The 15,135-nt window shown below is 43.3% G+C and overlaps 1 protein-coding gene across 1 annotated transcript; it reads right to left on the reverse strand.

Annotated features, from left to right (window-relative positions):
• Window positions 1–205: 205 nt before the first annotated feature.
• On the reverse strand, window positions 206–12,153 carry KCNJ5 (potassium inwardly rectifying channel subfamily J member 5; the record flags this gene model as incomplete). The annotated part of the gene is made up of 2 exons (XM_081279709.1): window positions 206–528; window positions 11,217–12,153. 2 exons carry the CDS (start codon window positions 12,151–12,153, stop codon window positions 206–208), a joined length of 1,260 nt encoding a protein of 419 aa, XP_081135835.1.
• Window positions 12,154–15,135: the final 2,982 nt, after the last annotated feature.

Below are 15,135 nucleotides of genomic sequence, written 5' to 3' on the forward strand. Positions count from 1 at the left end.
GGGGCCTAGGCAGGAGGCCACTCACTCAGGGAGGCCTTGAGTGGGGAGATGTAAGAGCTGGAAACACTGTTCCCTCCCACAGAGCCTTGACAGCTAAGCTTCCCTACAGCACACTCAGCCAGTCCTCTCGATCTGCCCTCCAGAGCTCTGAAACACCTGTGCTCATGGAAGCTGGTGAGGGGAGACTGTGGGGAGAGTACAGCCTTCACACTGAGCCCCTGGTCTCCTGGGACACACTCAGCCCAACAGGCTTGTCCTCTTCTTCCTGCTCAGCCTCCACATCCTCCCCTGTCTCAGCATGGCCCCCCACTAGGGGAGGGCTAGGGAGGTACTGGTGGAGCCGGCCTTCCCGTTTCATTTCTGCCAGTTCTTTGGCACAGCAGCTAGGTGTGTTGGTCTCATAGGTGTCATGGAAGGTGTTGTAGTCCACCTCATAGAAGCCCTTTTCCAGAGTGAGGACTGGTGTGAATCGATGGCCCCAAAGCACCTCTGTATCCATGTAAGAGCTTCGTGCTTGGCAAGTCATGCCTGGGAAAAGAGAAGGCATACATATTAAGATGCAATGACTTATTAAGCCATCGATCCATCAATCCATCCAATTCATTCATCTCTGTCCATCCAATCATCCATCAAGCATGTCTTATACATCTGCTTTATGCTAAACATATAAAGGTGTCAATCTCAATAAGACATAGTCCTTGTCCTGGAGGAAATCAAGATATGGTGGGGACAAAACATTAGAAATAAACATGCAAAACTCTGGAGCACATTCCCAGACACAAGACTGAATAATTTTTTTTGTATAATTGGAGGCAACAACATGGCTTCTGATAACAGCATTCAGGTCTAGAAGATTGAGACAAGAAAAGAGGCAGAAAAAAAAAAAGGATTGAATAAAGATAAATCCAGAGATCCAACATGGCGGCGGGCGCGGAGAGATCAAATCTCTGACCTCTTCAGCTGCGCGGGCATAGGGAGTTGTAAACTGTCTAAATGCTGTTTGCTCAGGATCACTAGGCAATGCAGAGCTGACGTGGATCTGGGGCGAACAGTCCGGGCCTCTCAGAACACACACCGAGCCAGGATCGGCTGCATTCAAGCTCTCGTTCGCCTGCTTCTCGCAGCCAAACAGCTATGACTCAGCACTAACGATCCCGCCAAAACAACTGGTTGGCCCTTCTGATCCTACGGAAGTAAATGCCAACCGAGCCTTCATAGGCAGTGGCCACAGGATTGAAACGGGGCTTGGGAGAGACAGTCAGGACCCACCCGTTGCATTGGTCACCCAGCAAAGGGAACGAACTGTCACCATTTGCATGGGATACCACCATGACAGAGAACTGACGTCACCAAAATGCGGCGGAGGAGATAAATTCATTGAAACAAACGGCAACAGGTGTGTAATACCCTAGTCTTTCCTCTCCACACAGCGGGGAAACCTTAAGGGCCCCTCCCCCCTCCCAGCTCTCCCGTGAGCGCGATAGCCAGACCAAGGGAATCAGGAGTGGTGTGGGACTCGCGGCACGGAACTCCTGGCTACCGCTCCCACCAGTGCTGACAACTGAGGTCCCTTGCACCAGCTACCGGGGGCATGGCTACCGGAGGGCAAGCAAATTTGCTGGGGGTTCTCAGCCCCAAGCTCTACAAACTTAGGGTCCGAGGGAATGGCAAACAGGGAGAGTGTGCCCAAGCGTTCATGAAAACAGAGCTCCCAGGAGCAGCAGACCTGGCATGCAGCCAATATTGTGGTGAGCGTCACCAGTGAGCGGGGCCTGGCTTGAGGAAAAGAGGGGAAGTGTCTAGACATAAGAGAAGGCCCTAGGCACCCAGGATTCCCCTGCCCAGTCTGGGAGGAAGAGCTGCTGCACAGTGATTGGTTCCCGCCTATTGAGAGGAGAAGCTTGGCCCAGTGGGCACAGCTCCAACTACTGGAAGAGAAGTTAATAAAACTCTAAGACTCCATTTATTAATTTTTTTTTAATTTGGGTTTTTTTTCATTTTCATTTTTTGTTGTTTTGTAAATATTTTTTTAATTTTTTAAAATTTTTAAAATATTTTTATTATTTTATTTTTTTTAAATTTTAATTTTCATTTTTTAAATTATTATTTGTCTTTTCATTTCTTTTCAATTCTCTTATTCCCCCTTCCTTGAATTCTATCTGCTTACTCTCATTCTCTTTAGTGACTTCATCCCTTCCCTTCTAATACCTTTTCTCCCAAGCATCAAATAAATTTATAGGAGTAAACAGTAACTCAGCAGTCAAACAGAACAAGAAGTAACATGAGTAGCATGAAAAATCAAGGAAGAAAAGGAGTACAAACAATGCAGGACAACCTAAATATTCAGGAGGACCTAGAGCCATCAGAAAAATGGTCATATAAGGAACTCAAGGAACACCTTAGACAGATGGAATGGAACCTTAAAGAAGATACGAGACAGCAAATTCAAACAGTGAAAGAATACATTGAAAATGAATTACATAAACAGATAAAAGAAGAAGTTAAGCATCTTTATCAGGAGATAGAGATTATTAAAAAAATCAAACAATAATTCTAGAAATGAAAGAAACTATAAACCAAATTAAAAACTCAAATGAGAATATCACTAACAGAGTGGAGCAAGTAGAAGCCAGAATGTCAAATAATGAAGACAAAATATATCATCTTGAAAAGAGTCTAGCCAACTCAGAAAGGCTGGTTAAAAAAATCACGAGAAAAACATCCAAGAAATATGGGATAACATAAAAAAAACAAATTTAAGAGTCATTGGGATAGAGGAAGGCACAGAGATTCAAACCAAGGGAATGAGTAACCTGCTGAATGAAATAATTACAGAAATCTTTCCAGAAATAAAAAAGGAAATGAATATACATATTGTAGATGCATACAGGACACCGAGCACACAAAATCACAGTAGACCAACGCCAAGACACACTGTTATGAAGATATCCAATATACAAAACAAAGAGAAAATATTAAAAGCTACAAGAGAAAGGAGGCAGATTACATTCAGGGGTAAACCAATAAGGTTAACAACGGATTTTTTATCAAAGACGCTGAAAGCAAGAAGATCCTGGAACAACGTATTTCAAACACTGAAAGACAATGGATGCCAACCAAGAATTCTGTATCCAGCAAAATTAAGCTTCAGGTACGACAACAAAATAAAAATCTTTCATGATAAACAAAAACTAAAAGAATTTGCAGCCAGAAAACCAGCATTGCAAAGCGTCTTGAGCAAAACACTACACTAGGAAGAAATGAAAAACAATAACCAAAACCATCAGTGGGAAGTGCCTCGGTAAAGACAGAGGATGGGGGGAAAGCTAATCATGGAGAAACAAACTAAATTAGAAAAAAAAAAGATAAATAATCAAACATGGCAGGAAGTACAAACCATATATCAATAGTAACTCTAAACGTTAATGGCTTAAACTCTCCAATAAAACGACATAGGCTGGTAACATGGATTAAAAAAACAAATCCAACAATATGCTGCCTCCAGGAGACACATCTGATTGGAAAAGACATACACAGGCTGAAGGTGAAAGGTTGGGAAAAAATATACCACGCACATGGTCCTCGTAAGCAAGCAGGGGTGGCCATCCTCATATCGAATAAAATCGACTTCAAGACTAAGTTAATCAAAAGGGATAAGGAAGGACATTATATACTGTTAAAAGGAACCATTCACCAACAAGACATAACAATTATCAATATTTATGCACCAAATAATGGTGCTGCGACGTTCATAAAACAAATTCTCCTCAAGTTCAAGAATCAAATAGACCACAACACAATAATTATGGGTGACTTCAGCACACCTCTCTCACCCTTGGACAGATCCTCCAAACAAAAGTTGAATAAAGAAACTATAGAACTCAATATCACAATCAATAACCTAGACTTAACTGACATATATAGAATATATCAACCATCATCAAGTGGATATACTTTTTTCTCAGCAGCACATGGATCCTTCTCAAAAATAGACCATATATTATGCCATAGGGCAACCCTCAGTAAATATAAAGGGGTGGAGATAATACCATGCATTTTATCTGATCATAATGGAATGAGACTGGAAATTAATGATAAAAGAAGGAAGGAAAAATCCTACATCACATGGAAAATGAACAATATGTTACTGAATGATCAATGGGTTACAGAAGACATAAAGGAGGAAATCAAAAAATTCTTAGAGATAAATGAAAATACAGACACAACATATCAGAATCTATGGGACACAATGAAAGCAGTTTTAAGAGGGAAATTCATCGCCTGGAGGTCATTCCTCAATAAAAGGAAAAACCAACAAATAAATGAGCTCACACTTCATCTCAAAGCCCTAGAAAAGGAAGAGCAAAACAACAGCAAATGTAGCAGAAGGCAAGAAATAATTAAAATCAGAGCGGAAATCAACAAAATTGAAACAAAAGAAACTATTGAAAAAATTAACAAAACTAAAAGTTGGTTCTTCGAAAAAATAAATAAGATTGACAGACCCTTAGCCACGCTAATGAAGAGAAGAAGAGAGAGAACTCAAATTACTAACATACGGGATGAAAAAGGCAATATCACAACAGATGCTACAGAAATACAGAAGACAATTAGAAATTATTTTGAAAACCTATATTCCAATAAAATAGAAGATAGTGAAGACATCAATAAATTTCTTAAGTCATATGATTTGCCCAGACTGAGTCAGGAGGATACACACAATTTGAACAGACCAATATCAATGGATGAAATAGAAGAAGCAATCAAAAGACTACCAACCAAGAAAAGCCCAGGACTGGATACAGCGGAGTTTTACAAAACCTTTAAAGAAGAATTAATACCAATACTTTTCAAGTTATTTCAGGAAATAGAAAAAGAGGGAGAACTTCCAAATTCATTCTATGAGGCCGACATCACCCTGATTCTGAAACCAGACAAAGACACCTCAAAGAAAGAAAACTACAGACCAATATCTCTGATGAACCTAGATGCAAAAATCCTCAATAAAATTCTGGCGAATCGGATACAAAGGCACATCAAAAACATTGTGCACCATGATCAAGTGGGATTCATCCCTGGGATGCAAGGATGGTTCAATATACGGAAATCAATAAATGTTATTCACCACATCAATAGACTCAAAGATAAGAACCATATGATCATCTCGATAGACGCAGAAAAAAGCATTCGACAAAGTACAGCATCCCTTTATGTTCAAGACATTAGAAAAACTAGGGATAACAGGAACTTACCTCGACATTGTAAAAGCTATCTATGCTAAGCCTCAGGCTAGCATCATTCTGAATGGAGAAAAATTGAAGGCATTCCCTCTAAAATCTGGAACAAGACAGGGATGCCCTCTATCACCACTTCTATTCAATATAGTTCTCGAAACACTGGCCAGAGCAATTAGACAGACGAAAGAAATTAAAGGCATAAAAATAGGAAAAGAAGAACTTAAATTATCACTATTTGCGGAAGACATGATTCTATACCTAGAAGACCCAAAAGGGTCTACAAAAAAACTACTAGAACTAATAAATGAATTCAGCAAAGTGGCAGGATATAAAATCAACATGCATAAATCAAAGGCATTTCTGTATATCAGCGACAAAACTTCTGAAATGGAAATGAGGAAAAACACTCCATTCACAATATCCTCAAAAAAAAAATATTTGGGAATCAACCTAACAAAAGACGTGAAAGATTTATACAATGAAAACTACAGAACCCTAAAGAGAGAAGTAGAAGAAGATCTTAGAAGATGGAAAAATATACCCTGTTCATGGATAGGCAGAACTAACATCATCAAAATGGCGATATTACCAAAAGTTCTCTATAGGTTTAATGCAATGCCAATCAAAATCCCAACAGCATTTCTTGTAGAAATAGATAAAGCAATCATGAAATTCATATGGAAAAATAAAAGACCCAGAATAGCAAAAGCAATTCTAAGCAGGAAGTGTGAATCAGGCAGTATAGCGATACCAGATTTCAAACTATATTACAGAGCAATAGTGACAAAAACAGCATGGTACTGGTACCAAAACAGGCGGGTGGACCAATGGTATAGAATAGAGGACACAGAGACTAATCCACAAAGTTACAACTATCTTATATTTGATAAAGGGGCTAAAAGCATGCAATGGAGGAAGGATAGCATCATCAACAAATGGTGTTGGGAAAACTGGAAATCCATATGCAACAAAATGAAACTGAATCCCTTTCTCTCGCCATGCACAAAAGTTAACTCAAAATGGATCAAGGAGCTTGATATCAAATCAGAGACTCTGCGTCTGATAGAAGAAAAAGTTGGCTCTGATCTACATATTGTGGGGTCGGGCTCCAAATTCCTTAATAGGACACCCATAGCTCAAGAGTTAATAACAAGAATCAACAAATGGGACTTACTTAAACTAAAAAGTTTTTTTCTCAGCAAGAGAAACAATGAGAGGTAGATAGGGAGCCTACATCCTGGGAACAAATCTTTACTCCTCACACTTCAGATAGTGCCCTAATATCCAGAGTATACAAAGAACTCAAAAAATTAGACAATAAGATAACAAATAACCCAATAAACAAATGGGCCAAGGACCTGAACAGACACTTCTCAGAGGAGGACATACAATCAATCAACAAGTACATGAAAAAATGCTCACCATCTCTAGCAGTCAGAGAAATGCAAATCAAAACCACCCTAAGATACCATCTCACTCCAGTAAGATTGGCAGCCATTATGAAGTCAAACAACAACAAGTGCTGGCAAGGATGTGGGGAAAAGGGTACTCTTGTACACTGCTGGTGGGACTGCAAACTGGTGCGGCCAATTTGGAAAGCAGTATGGAGATTCCTGGGAAAGCTGGGAATGGAACCACCATTTGACCCTGCTATTGCCCTTCTCGGACTATTCCCTGAAGACCTTAAAAGAGCATGCTACAGGGATACTGCCACATCGATGTTCATAGCAGCACAATTCACAATAGCTAGACTGTGGAACCAACCCAGATGCCCTTCAATAGATGAATGGATAAAAAAATGTGGCATTTATACACCATGGAGTATTACGCAGCACTAAAAAATGACAAAATCATGGAATTTGCAGGGAAATGGATGGCACTAGAGCAGATTATGCTTAGTGAAGCTAGCCAATCCCTAAAAAACAAATACCAAATGTCTTCTTTGATATAATGAGAGCAACTAAGAACAGAGCAGGGAGGAAGAGCAGGAAGAAAAGATTAACATTAAACAGAGACATGAGATGGGAGGGAAAGGGAGAGAAAAGGGAAATTGCATGGAAATGAAGGGAGACCCTCATTGCTATACAAAATTACATATAAGAGGTTGTGAGGGGAATGGGAAAATAAACAAGGAGAGAAATGAATTACAGTAGATGGGGTAGAGAGAGAAGATGGGAGGGGAAGGGAGAGGAGGGGAGGGGGGATAGTAGGGGATAGGAAAGGTAGCAGAATACAACAGTCACTAATAGGGCATTATGTAAAATTGTGGATGTGTAATTGATGTGATTCTGCAATCTGCATTTGGGGTAAAAATTGGGAGTTCATAACCCACTTGAATCTAATGTATGAAATATGATATGTCAAGAGCTTTGTAATGTTGTGAACAACCAATAAAAAAAATTAAATTAAAAAAAAAGATGAATCCAGAATGAGGGAACACAGAGAAAGTGACAGACATTTAGAACATATGGAGATTACTTCACATAGACACATATGAATAGAAGCCTACACACTCATGCACACAGGCACAACCGCATGTGCACACACACACATACACACACACACACACACACACACACGAGCACACTACACACAGACACGCATGAGCACACATACACATACAGGAAGGGCAGAGACACACATGCACTCAGGGCTTGGCTTCTTGATCTGAGGATGCTCCAATGCCCCTTCTTTGCACCTTCTATGCAGCCCTTGCCAAGCCTCTGTTACTTTTAGGTGTTGCTTTCTCTCCAGAGGAGGAGGGCAGCTTTGTTTGTGGATGACAAGCCTCTGTGCTTAGGGGCATAGGAAAGCAGCTTTCGTTTCTATCTTCTGGCCCAGGAAGGCACTAGCTTGTGCTCTTTGGGCACTGAAGGAGAAGCCTTCTCCAGTTCCCCACTTTGGGCCTTCACTGTGAGGGTGTCATGCAAACCAGACCCAGGGCCAAAGGCTTCATCCCACCCAAATGTACTCTGCCTGGATCCCCTGGGGAGCCCCCATATATGGCTAGGTTTTAGCCTACTCTCTGCCCTCAGTGGGGGCAGCCTGGGCCGGGTCTCTCCATTCAGTCCACATCTCTTGTTGCCCACAACTTGGTTTCAGCAGAGGTGTAGATACCCAACTGGGCACTGACTAGCCTAGTCCCAGGCTAGATATTGCAGGCTCCTAGGGCCTTGGGAATGACAGTGTGACAAGACCTCCACAGTAGCTCATGGGACAGGCCCCTTGGGCTTTTCCTGCCCTCCTACTGTCTCTCCTCTAGGGATGTGGCATTGGCTGCCCTGAAGTTAGAGATGCTGCCTGTGTCCCCTAGATTATGTGGTTCTGTCACCTTTCAATGTATTTAAAAGGACCCTCAGTGTCTGGCACTGTGCTTTACCTGTGGTGCTCCATGTAGTCATTTAATCCTCCCAAGGATTCAGTGAGATTAATTGTCCTCATTTTGTTGACAAGTCAAACAACTTTCCCAAACTCTCACAAAAGGGCTATGGCAGAGCTGAATCCATGCTCCATGAGTGTGGCAAACCATCTGAGTTGTCTTCAGATCAGAACAGAAACGAGTGTGGGGTCCCCTTCTCTGAGCTCCCTGGGTCTCCCCTACAGCCCCAATAGAGCAAGCGTAGCCCACATTATGGGAGAAGGTCAAAGAGTTAGGGCAAGTCAATGTGGGCCACTGGTTTTGAGGGCAAAGTGAGGGGAGGAGGCAGCTGGGCAGGGCCTGTACCCGCTCTGCTGACAGTGGTCCTTGTGCCCTCCCTGATACAGTGGTGAAGGCAGCGGCAGATACTGGTAAAGCATGGTTTTCTTGTCTTCCCCAAGGCCTCTCACCTGATCCCTCTTTTGTGACTTTGGAGAGGAGCTCTTGCCCCAGAAACCAAGCCTGTGTTCTGATCCTGACCCTATCACCAAAGGCTCTCTGCATCGCTGCTCCAGGGGCTTCTGTGGCTGTCACCATATGCTGCCTGGCCAGGTTCTGACCCCCCAGCAGATAGCCAAGAAGCCCCCTTTGGCACCAGTACCTAGGGCCTGTTAGCACCCTCCTGCCTGGAAATGGAAGGCTTAGGGAGGCCCTGTTTGAGTCCCCCACCCAGCATTCAGCTTCCCTTGTGACAGGCCCTGAACATTTTAGGAGACCAGTGTGGTGTGATAGAAAAAGCTCTAGATTTATAAGTGAAATGCCTAAGCAGGAACATTTATTGTCTGCATGATCCTTTTAAGCTTAAGCAACCACATCTGTAAAATGGGGTGGAAGCTAGCCCTACACTATTGTTTATAAGAATTGGGGTGGGGGAAAAATCCCATGTGATCATTTTGATCATGAAAGAGTTTTCTATGTCATCATTAGGGTCTGGGCTGCTGCTCAGTCTGGTTGGTGGAAAAAAAAAGGAAGAAATGGAAATAAGAAGCAAGGTGCAGGATTTTTCTGGGGGCTCCCCTCCCTGGGAATTCTGTTCCCTAGTGTGGGGAGGACTGGGGTCTGTGGTTCTTAGCCAGAGCTCAGGCTCCCTTAGACACTGGGCTCTCTGGAGCCACCTCTAAGAGACCTACCATAGCTGCATGGCTAAGGAATATGGAGGCTCTCCGCTGTCAGCTCTGAGAGTTGGTAGCCAAGCAGGGGATGCCACGCTGGCCATAGAGGGCATCTTCTTGGACCTATGTGAATGTTGATGCCTCAGCATAGATGTGCTATGTTCTGCATGGAAGGAGCCCTGCATGCTTTGGGGTCCACAGAACCAACCTCCTGGAGGAAAGCTGAGAGGCACTGATTCAGAGAGGGGCTCCCCCAGGTCTGGGGCATAAGTATCTCTAAAGAAAAGTAAATCTGCTTCAGCTTAGGAGATGCTGCATACTATCCTCTCCTGGTGATGTGACTCACAGTATTGAAGTGACACCCCCTTTCTCCACAGAAAAATCTTAACTGGGCTTCTCCAGAAATCTTTCCCATGGCTGATTTTAGGACTGTCAGCAAAAGAGTCTCTGCAAAAGAGTTCAATGTAGATAAACTTCCTATTTTCGTGTCGCCCTGTTTTACTTGGCCACTGGCTGAAAAGATACCAATACTCCAGGTGCTGGACACCCCCTTACTAGTTTTTCACAAACATATCCAGTATAGTAGTTTGTAGAAATGTGCAAACAAGGCCTCTGGCCTTGATCTGGGCTTCATAGAGATGTCTATATTTTTTAGATAAGTTACCAACTGGGTTCCATGGTAACAATTGGCAGGGGGAGGGAAAAAAAGGGGGAAAAGAAGCTCTCCTCTTCTCAGGTGTTGTCCTTGAAGGGTTAACTTGCCCAAAACAGTGAAAGAAAAAGCTGTTTTTATGTGAACTTCTTCAGACTGTGAACTTCTGAGCCCCTCCCCTTGCATGCTGGGTATAAAATTCTGAAACTACCTGAACTCAGGATTCAGGGATTGATTGATTACAGCAAAAGCTGTGCCCTCTGAACCTGGCTGCAGCCAAATAAAACTGTTTCCTGCTAATTTCGATGCCTTGCCTCATTTGCCCTTACAACAGTATGTACCCATGGTAAGGCATGAAAAGGCACTCTAGAAAACCCAGCTTGCCTTGGTGTCAATATCACTTTTGCTTGTTGGAAACAACTGCCAGTTCTGGGGTTCTCTGGCTTGAGGTGTGTCCTGGCTCTATGATTTGGTAGTGCTTGCTGTGTCTGTGCCTCTGTTTCTATACCTGTACCTTAATGAAAACTACCTAACAGGAGTATGGGAGGGCACCGAATAATATAATATTTGTTCAGAGTCTAGAATTGTGCCTGGAAGTTGGGAGGGATTGATCAACACCAGCTATTGTTAGTATTCCATCTTGAGTAACAATGCCCCTCAGGTCATTAGGAGCTGGACACACTGATTGTGCAAGCTCAGGATTCTCACATACACACTTTCATCTTCTGGAGTCACAGTGGTCTAAGCTCCAGGGGAGGTAAGAGGATTATGTGGCCAAGGAGGAAGAAATGTCTTACCTGTTGCTTCCACCATCCCTTCTAGAATGACCACGACTTCAAACTCTTCCTGATCCAGCTGAGCCCGAGACATCTCCCAGAAAGGGCTCTTCTCATTGATCTCATGTGAGATGATGAGTGGAGACACCAGGAAGAGACGGTCATCGCCAGTGTCGAAGCCCACGTTGATGTCAGTCTGGTTCAGGGGGATGAACTCCCCCTCTTTGGTCTGGCGGGACTTGATGAGCTTGGCGCGGATGGAGGCCTCGACAATGTGGGAGTTGCGGAGGTCCCCCACTCGGAACATGAGGCACAGCTTCTCATCCCTCATGGAGATGACTGCGTTGTTGGAAAACATGAGGGTCTCGGCTCTCTTCTTTGGCTGGCTGATCTTGACAAACATGCAGCCCACCATGAAGGCATTGACGATGGAGCCCAGGATGGCCTGCACCAGGAGGAGTATGATCCCCTCTGGACACTTCTCGGTGATGACTCGGAAGCCGTACCCGATGGTCGTTTCAGTCTCAATGGAGAACAGGAAAGCAGACACAAAACCGCTGAGGTTTTCAACACAAGGGATCCACTCCTGGTCACCTACATGGTCCAGATCACCCCGGATATAAGCAATGAGCCACCAGATGAAACCAAAGAACAGCCATGTGATGGTGTAGACCATGGTGAAGACGAGCAGATTGAAGCGCCATTTGAGGTCCACCAGGGTGGTAAAGAGGTCGCTCAGGTACCGGTAGGTTTCCTGGACGTTGCCGTGGTGCACATTGCACTTGCCGCTCTTCTCCATATAGCGCTGCCGGGGCTTCTTGCCTTCTGCCAGCAGACGGGTGCGGTCTGTGGCAATGGGGATATAATCACGGGCCTGTTTGGGAATCTTCTTGGGGTCCCAGGGGGTGACTCCAATCTCCATGTCCTGGTTCATAGCATTCCTAGAGTCACCAGCCATAACTGGGTTATGTGGAGTTAACAAAGACATCATAAGTGAAGTGGACTACGCTGATTCCCAGACACAAGACTGGAGGGACTCTCACCTGGGGGCTCTCTGGGCCTCTCCCTAAGGAACAGTAGCTGAAACTGTAAAATTCTCAAGGGCAGGGACCACTTATTCTTATAGGATTCCTTTGCCTCTCTGGGGCTTATTACAGATTCTAGCATACACTAGATGCTCAAGAGTTTGTGGAATGAATAAACAAACAGTGCCTAGTGTCCACTGTAAGCAAAGTATTTAAAGGATTTAAGTAAATCTGGGAGCAATTTTACAAACAATGATTGCAACAATATATTTAAATGCCTCCTATATTCCTTTCAAGATATATGGATTGTCACTCATTACCACAAGAACTTGCTGGAGTTAGAGGTTGTAATGCACATTATATACTGTGTGCTTATATATCACAGTGATTTCTCCCTCTCTCTTCCTTCCTTCCCTCCCTCCCTTCCTTCCTTCCTTCCTTCCTTCCTTCTTTCCCTTTCTTTCTTTCTCTCTCTCTCTCTCTCTCTCTCTCTCTCTCTCTTTCTTTCTTTCCTGGGGATTGAATCCAGGGTCTCACACATGCTACACAAGTGCTCTACTGCTGAACTCCATGCCCCAACCTTGTCATCATGTTGATTTCTAAGAGCCTCTCTCCCTCCATTAGCATGAAAGCTCCAAAGGGGCATAATTTTGAGTTCACTTTGTTCCCTTACATTTTGCAAGCACCTAGAGAATAGCCTGGTATGTACCATCTACACAAAGGAAGGTAGTGAATAAAATTGATGACTAAATAAGAAAAATAAGAATGCAAAGTCCCATTAAGGGTGGGTGACACTCAAGTCACCAAATAAGAAAGTGGTAAAGCCAATATTTGGTATGCTATTTACCTAGCCCAAAGTCTGTGTTCTTTCCTTTAGACCTCATTGTCTCCCTTCCTTTCATCTAGGAGATTTTAGCCACAGACAGAGAGGAAAAGGCAGTGTGTGTCTGTTTGCCAAGTGGTCACTCCTCCCACTATGGAGTCTGTGACTGTCTGAGCACTTACTAAAATGATGAATTGCTGTGGAGATATCTAAAAAGAACAAATTTTTAAAAATTGCTGTGGAGATACACTCTTTAAAAATGTGATCCATTTATTCCCTACAAAGTTGAGACAGAATATTCACACGCCAAGGTCTTCAAAAGGACTGTTTGTTGGAGGATGTGCCGTACTTCAAAGAGACATCAGACACCTGCAATATACAACTGACTATTTTTCTGATATTCTGCTCAAACCCATTTAAAATGCTTTAAGACTCTGATGAAATTAGGCAAGACTGTGAATATCTCTGCAATTAATAAGAAGAGCTTAAATTTCTGAGCATCATGAGCCAGGCATTGCCCTAAGAAATTTATATCCGTTAGCTCATGTAATCCTACCATAAAGCTATTAGATAAATAGTTATTATCTGTTCAGTTTTTAGAAGAAGAAAATGAAGCTTGAGTAGCATGTGGCCAAGTCAGGTTTTGGATCTAGGTTTATCTGGCTCTAGCCCAAGGACTTAACCACAGCCCTCAGTGTTCTATGGCTTAGACCTCAACTGATGAACTCTCCCTCCAGAAAGTTCTACAAGCACTGATCCTTGGAAAGTCACCGTAGGCCGTACTATAATTTAACACTTCTTCATCATTGTAACCAAGTTTTCCTGGGTTTCATAGGTATACTCCTTCCCAGGAGTAGGACTTGCCAGTTCCCCCTAATTTCTTTCTTTGTCCTGATTGAGAACTACAGTGTGCCTTGACCCCTCTGTGATCTGACAAGTCATATTTTTTTTTTTTCTCTTGCAGGCTAAACCCAAGCCTTGAACATTCCCAGGCACTCTTGATGAACTGTTAAGGTTGTTGCTTGAAACACCAAGAATTCTAACATATTGCTAAACATGCAGAAACTACCCTTAGCCTTGAGCCAAATTCCTTAAAAGCCCATTAGATTTCGCACCCTGACCTGTGCTGAGGACATCCTTAGATAGAATATTCCTTTTCTTGCTATTCATTCCTCTATAAATTCCCCTAAGAGATGCATTGGACTGATCACCCTGATCAGTGCTTATTTCTTTGAAATCCCAACCAGCCCCATCTTGGGATGGTTTGGGGGCAGTCCCGTGTGGGAACTCCACCACTTTTGAGGCTATTCCAGGGGTCTGGCTGGACAGAACTGTGCCCTGAAAAACCTTGTGTATGTATGTTCTATAAGCCACTGAGCCAACTTATTGACCAACCAAGGCAATTTCACACACCCTGGGAGGTCAGATGACCCTGACAGACCTCTTCCTTTGGGTGATTGCAGCAATTTCAAGGTAACCTCAAAAAATACCCTATTGGAGAGTCATTCAAAGGGCTATTTATCTCAGACATCCATCGGCCATTCTGCACAGAGCCACCTGCTCCCTCACATGGCAGTTAGAAAGATAAATGAAACACAGAGGGAAATGCTTGGAGCTTCTTTGCAGAATTCCAAGCAGGATTTTGCTCTAGCTGTAGGTACAGGTCTTGTACTGAAAACCTGATGGGAGATGCCCAGAGATGATGAGATACACTGTTAACTCCGTGTGCTCCTGGAAACTCTAGCTCCTGAAATCCAGACAGAGTTCTGATAGGAGTGTTGTTGTGGACTGCCCCAGCCGCTGCTGTTGGGTGGGGCAGGCACAATGCCACAAGAGTGAATCATGGGCCAGGACACTTGGGAAAGCATATTCTCCTGCCTTCAGCTCTTGGGGGAGAACAGCTTTTTGCTGATTTTCTGCACTGTTTCCTTCTTTATTTTTAAACATATTCTCATTTGTTCTTGCATGCTGTACTAGAAACAGAAAGATGTTTTCTAGGACACCTCAGCCTACGTCTGAAAACTTTTCATGTCTGACAGACAGAAAAAGGAGGCTTACTTCTGATTTAAGATCAGTATACCTTCTCCGTATG

The sequence above is a fragment of the Spermophilus citellus genome, assembly GCF_964194105.1.
Source record: "Spermophilus citellus genome assembly, chromosome: 2".
In the NCBI taxonomy this organism is placed as follows: domain Eukaryota; kingdom Metazoa; phylum Chordata; class Mammalia; order Rodentia; family Sciuridae; genus Spermophilus; species Spermophilus citellus.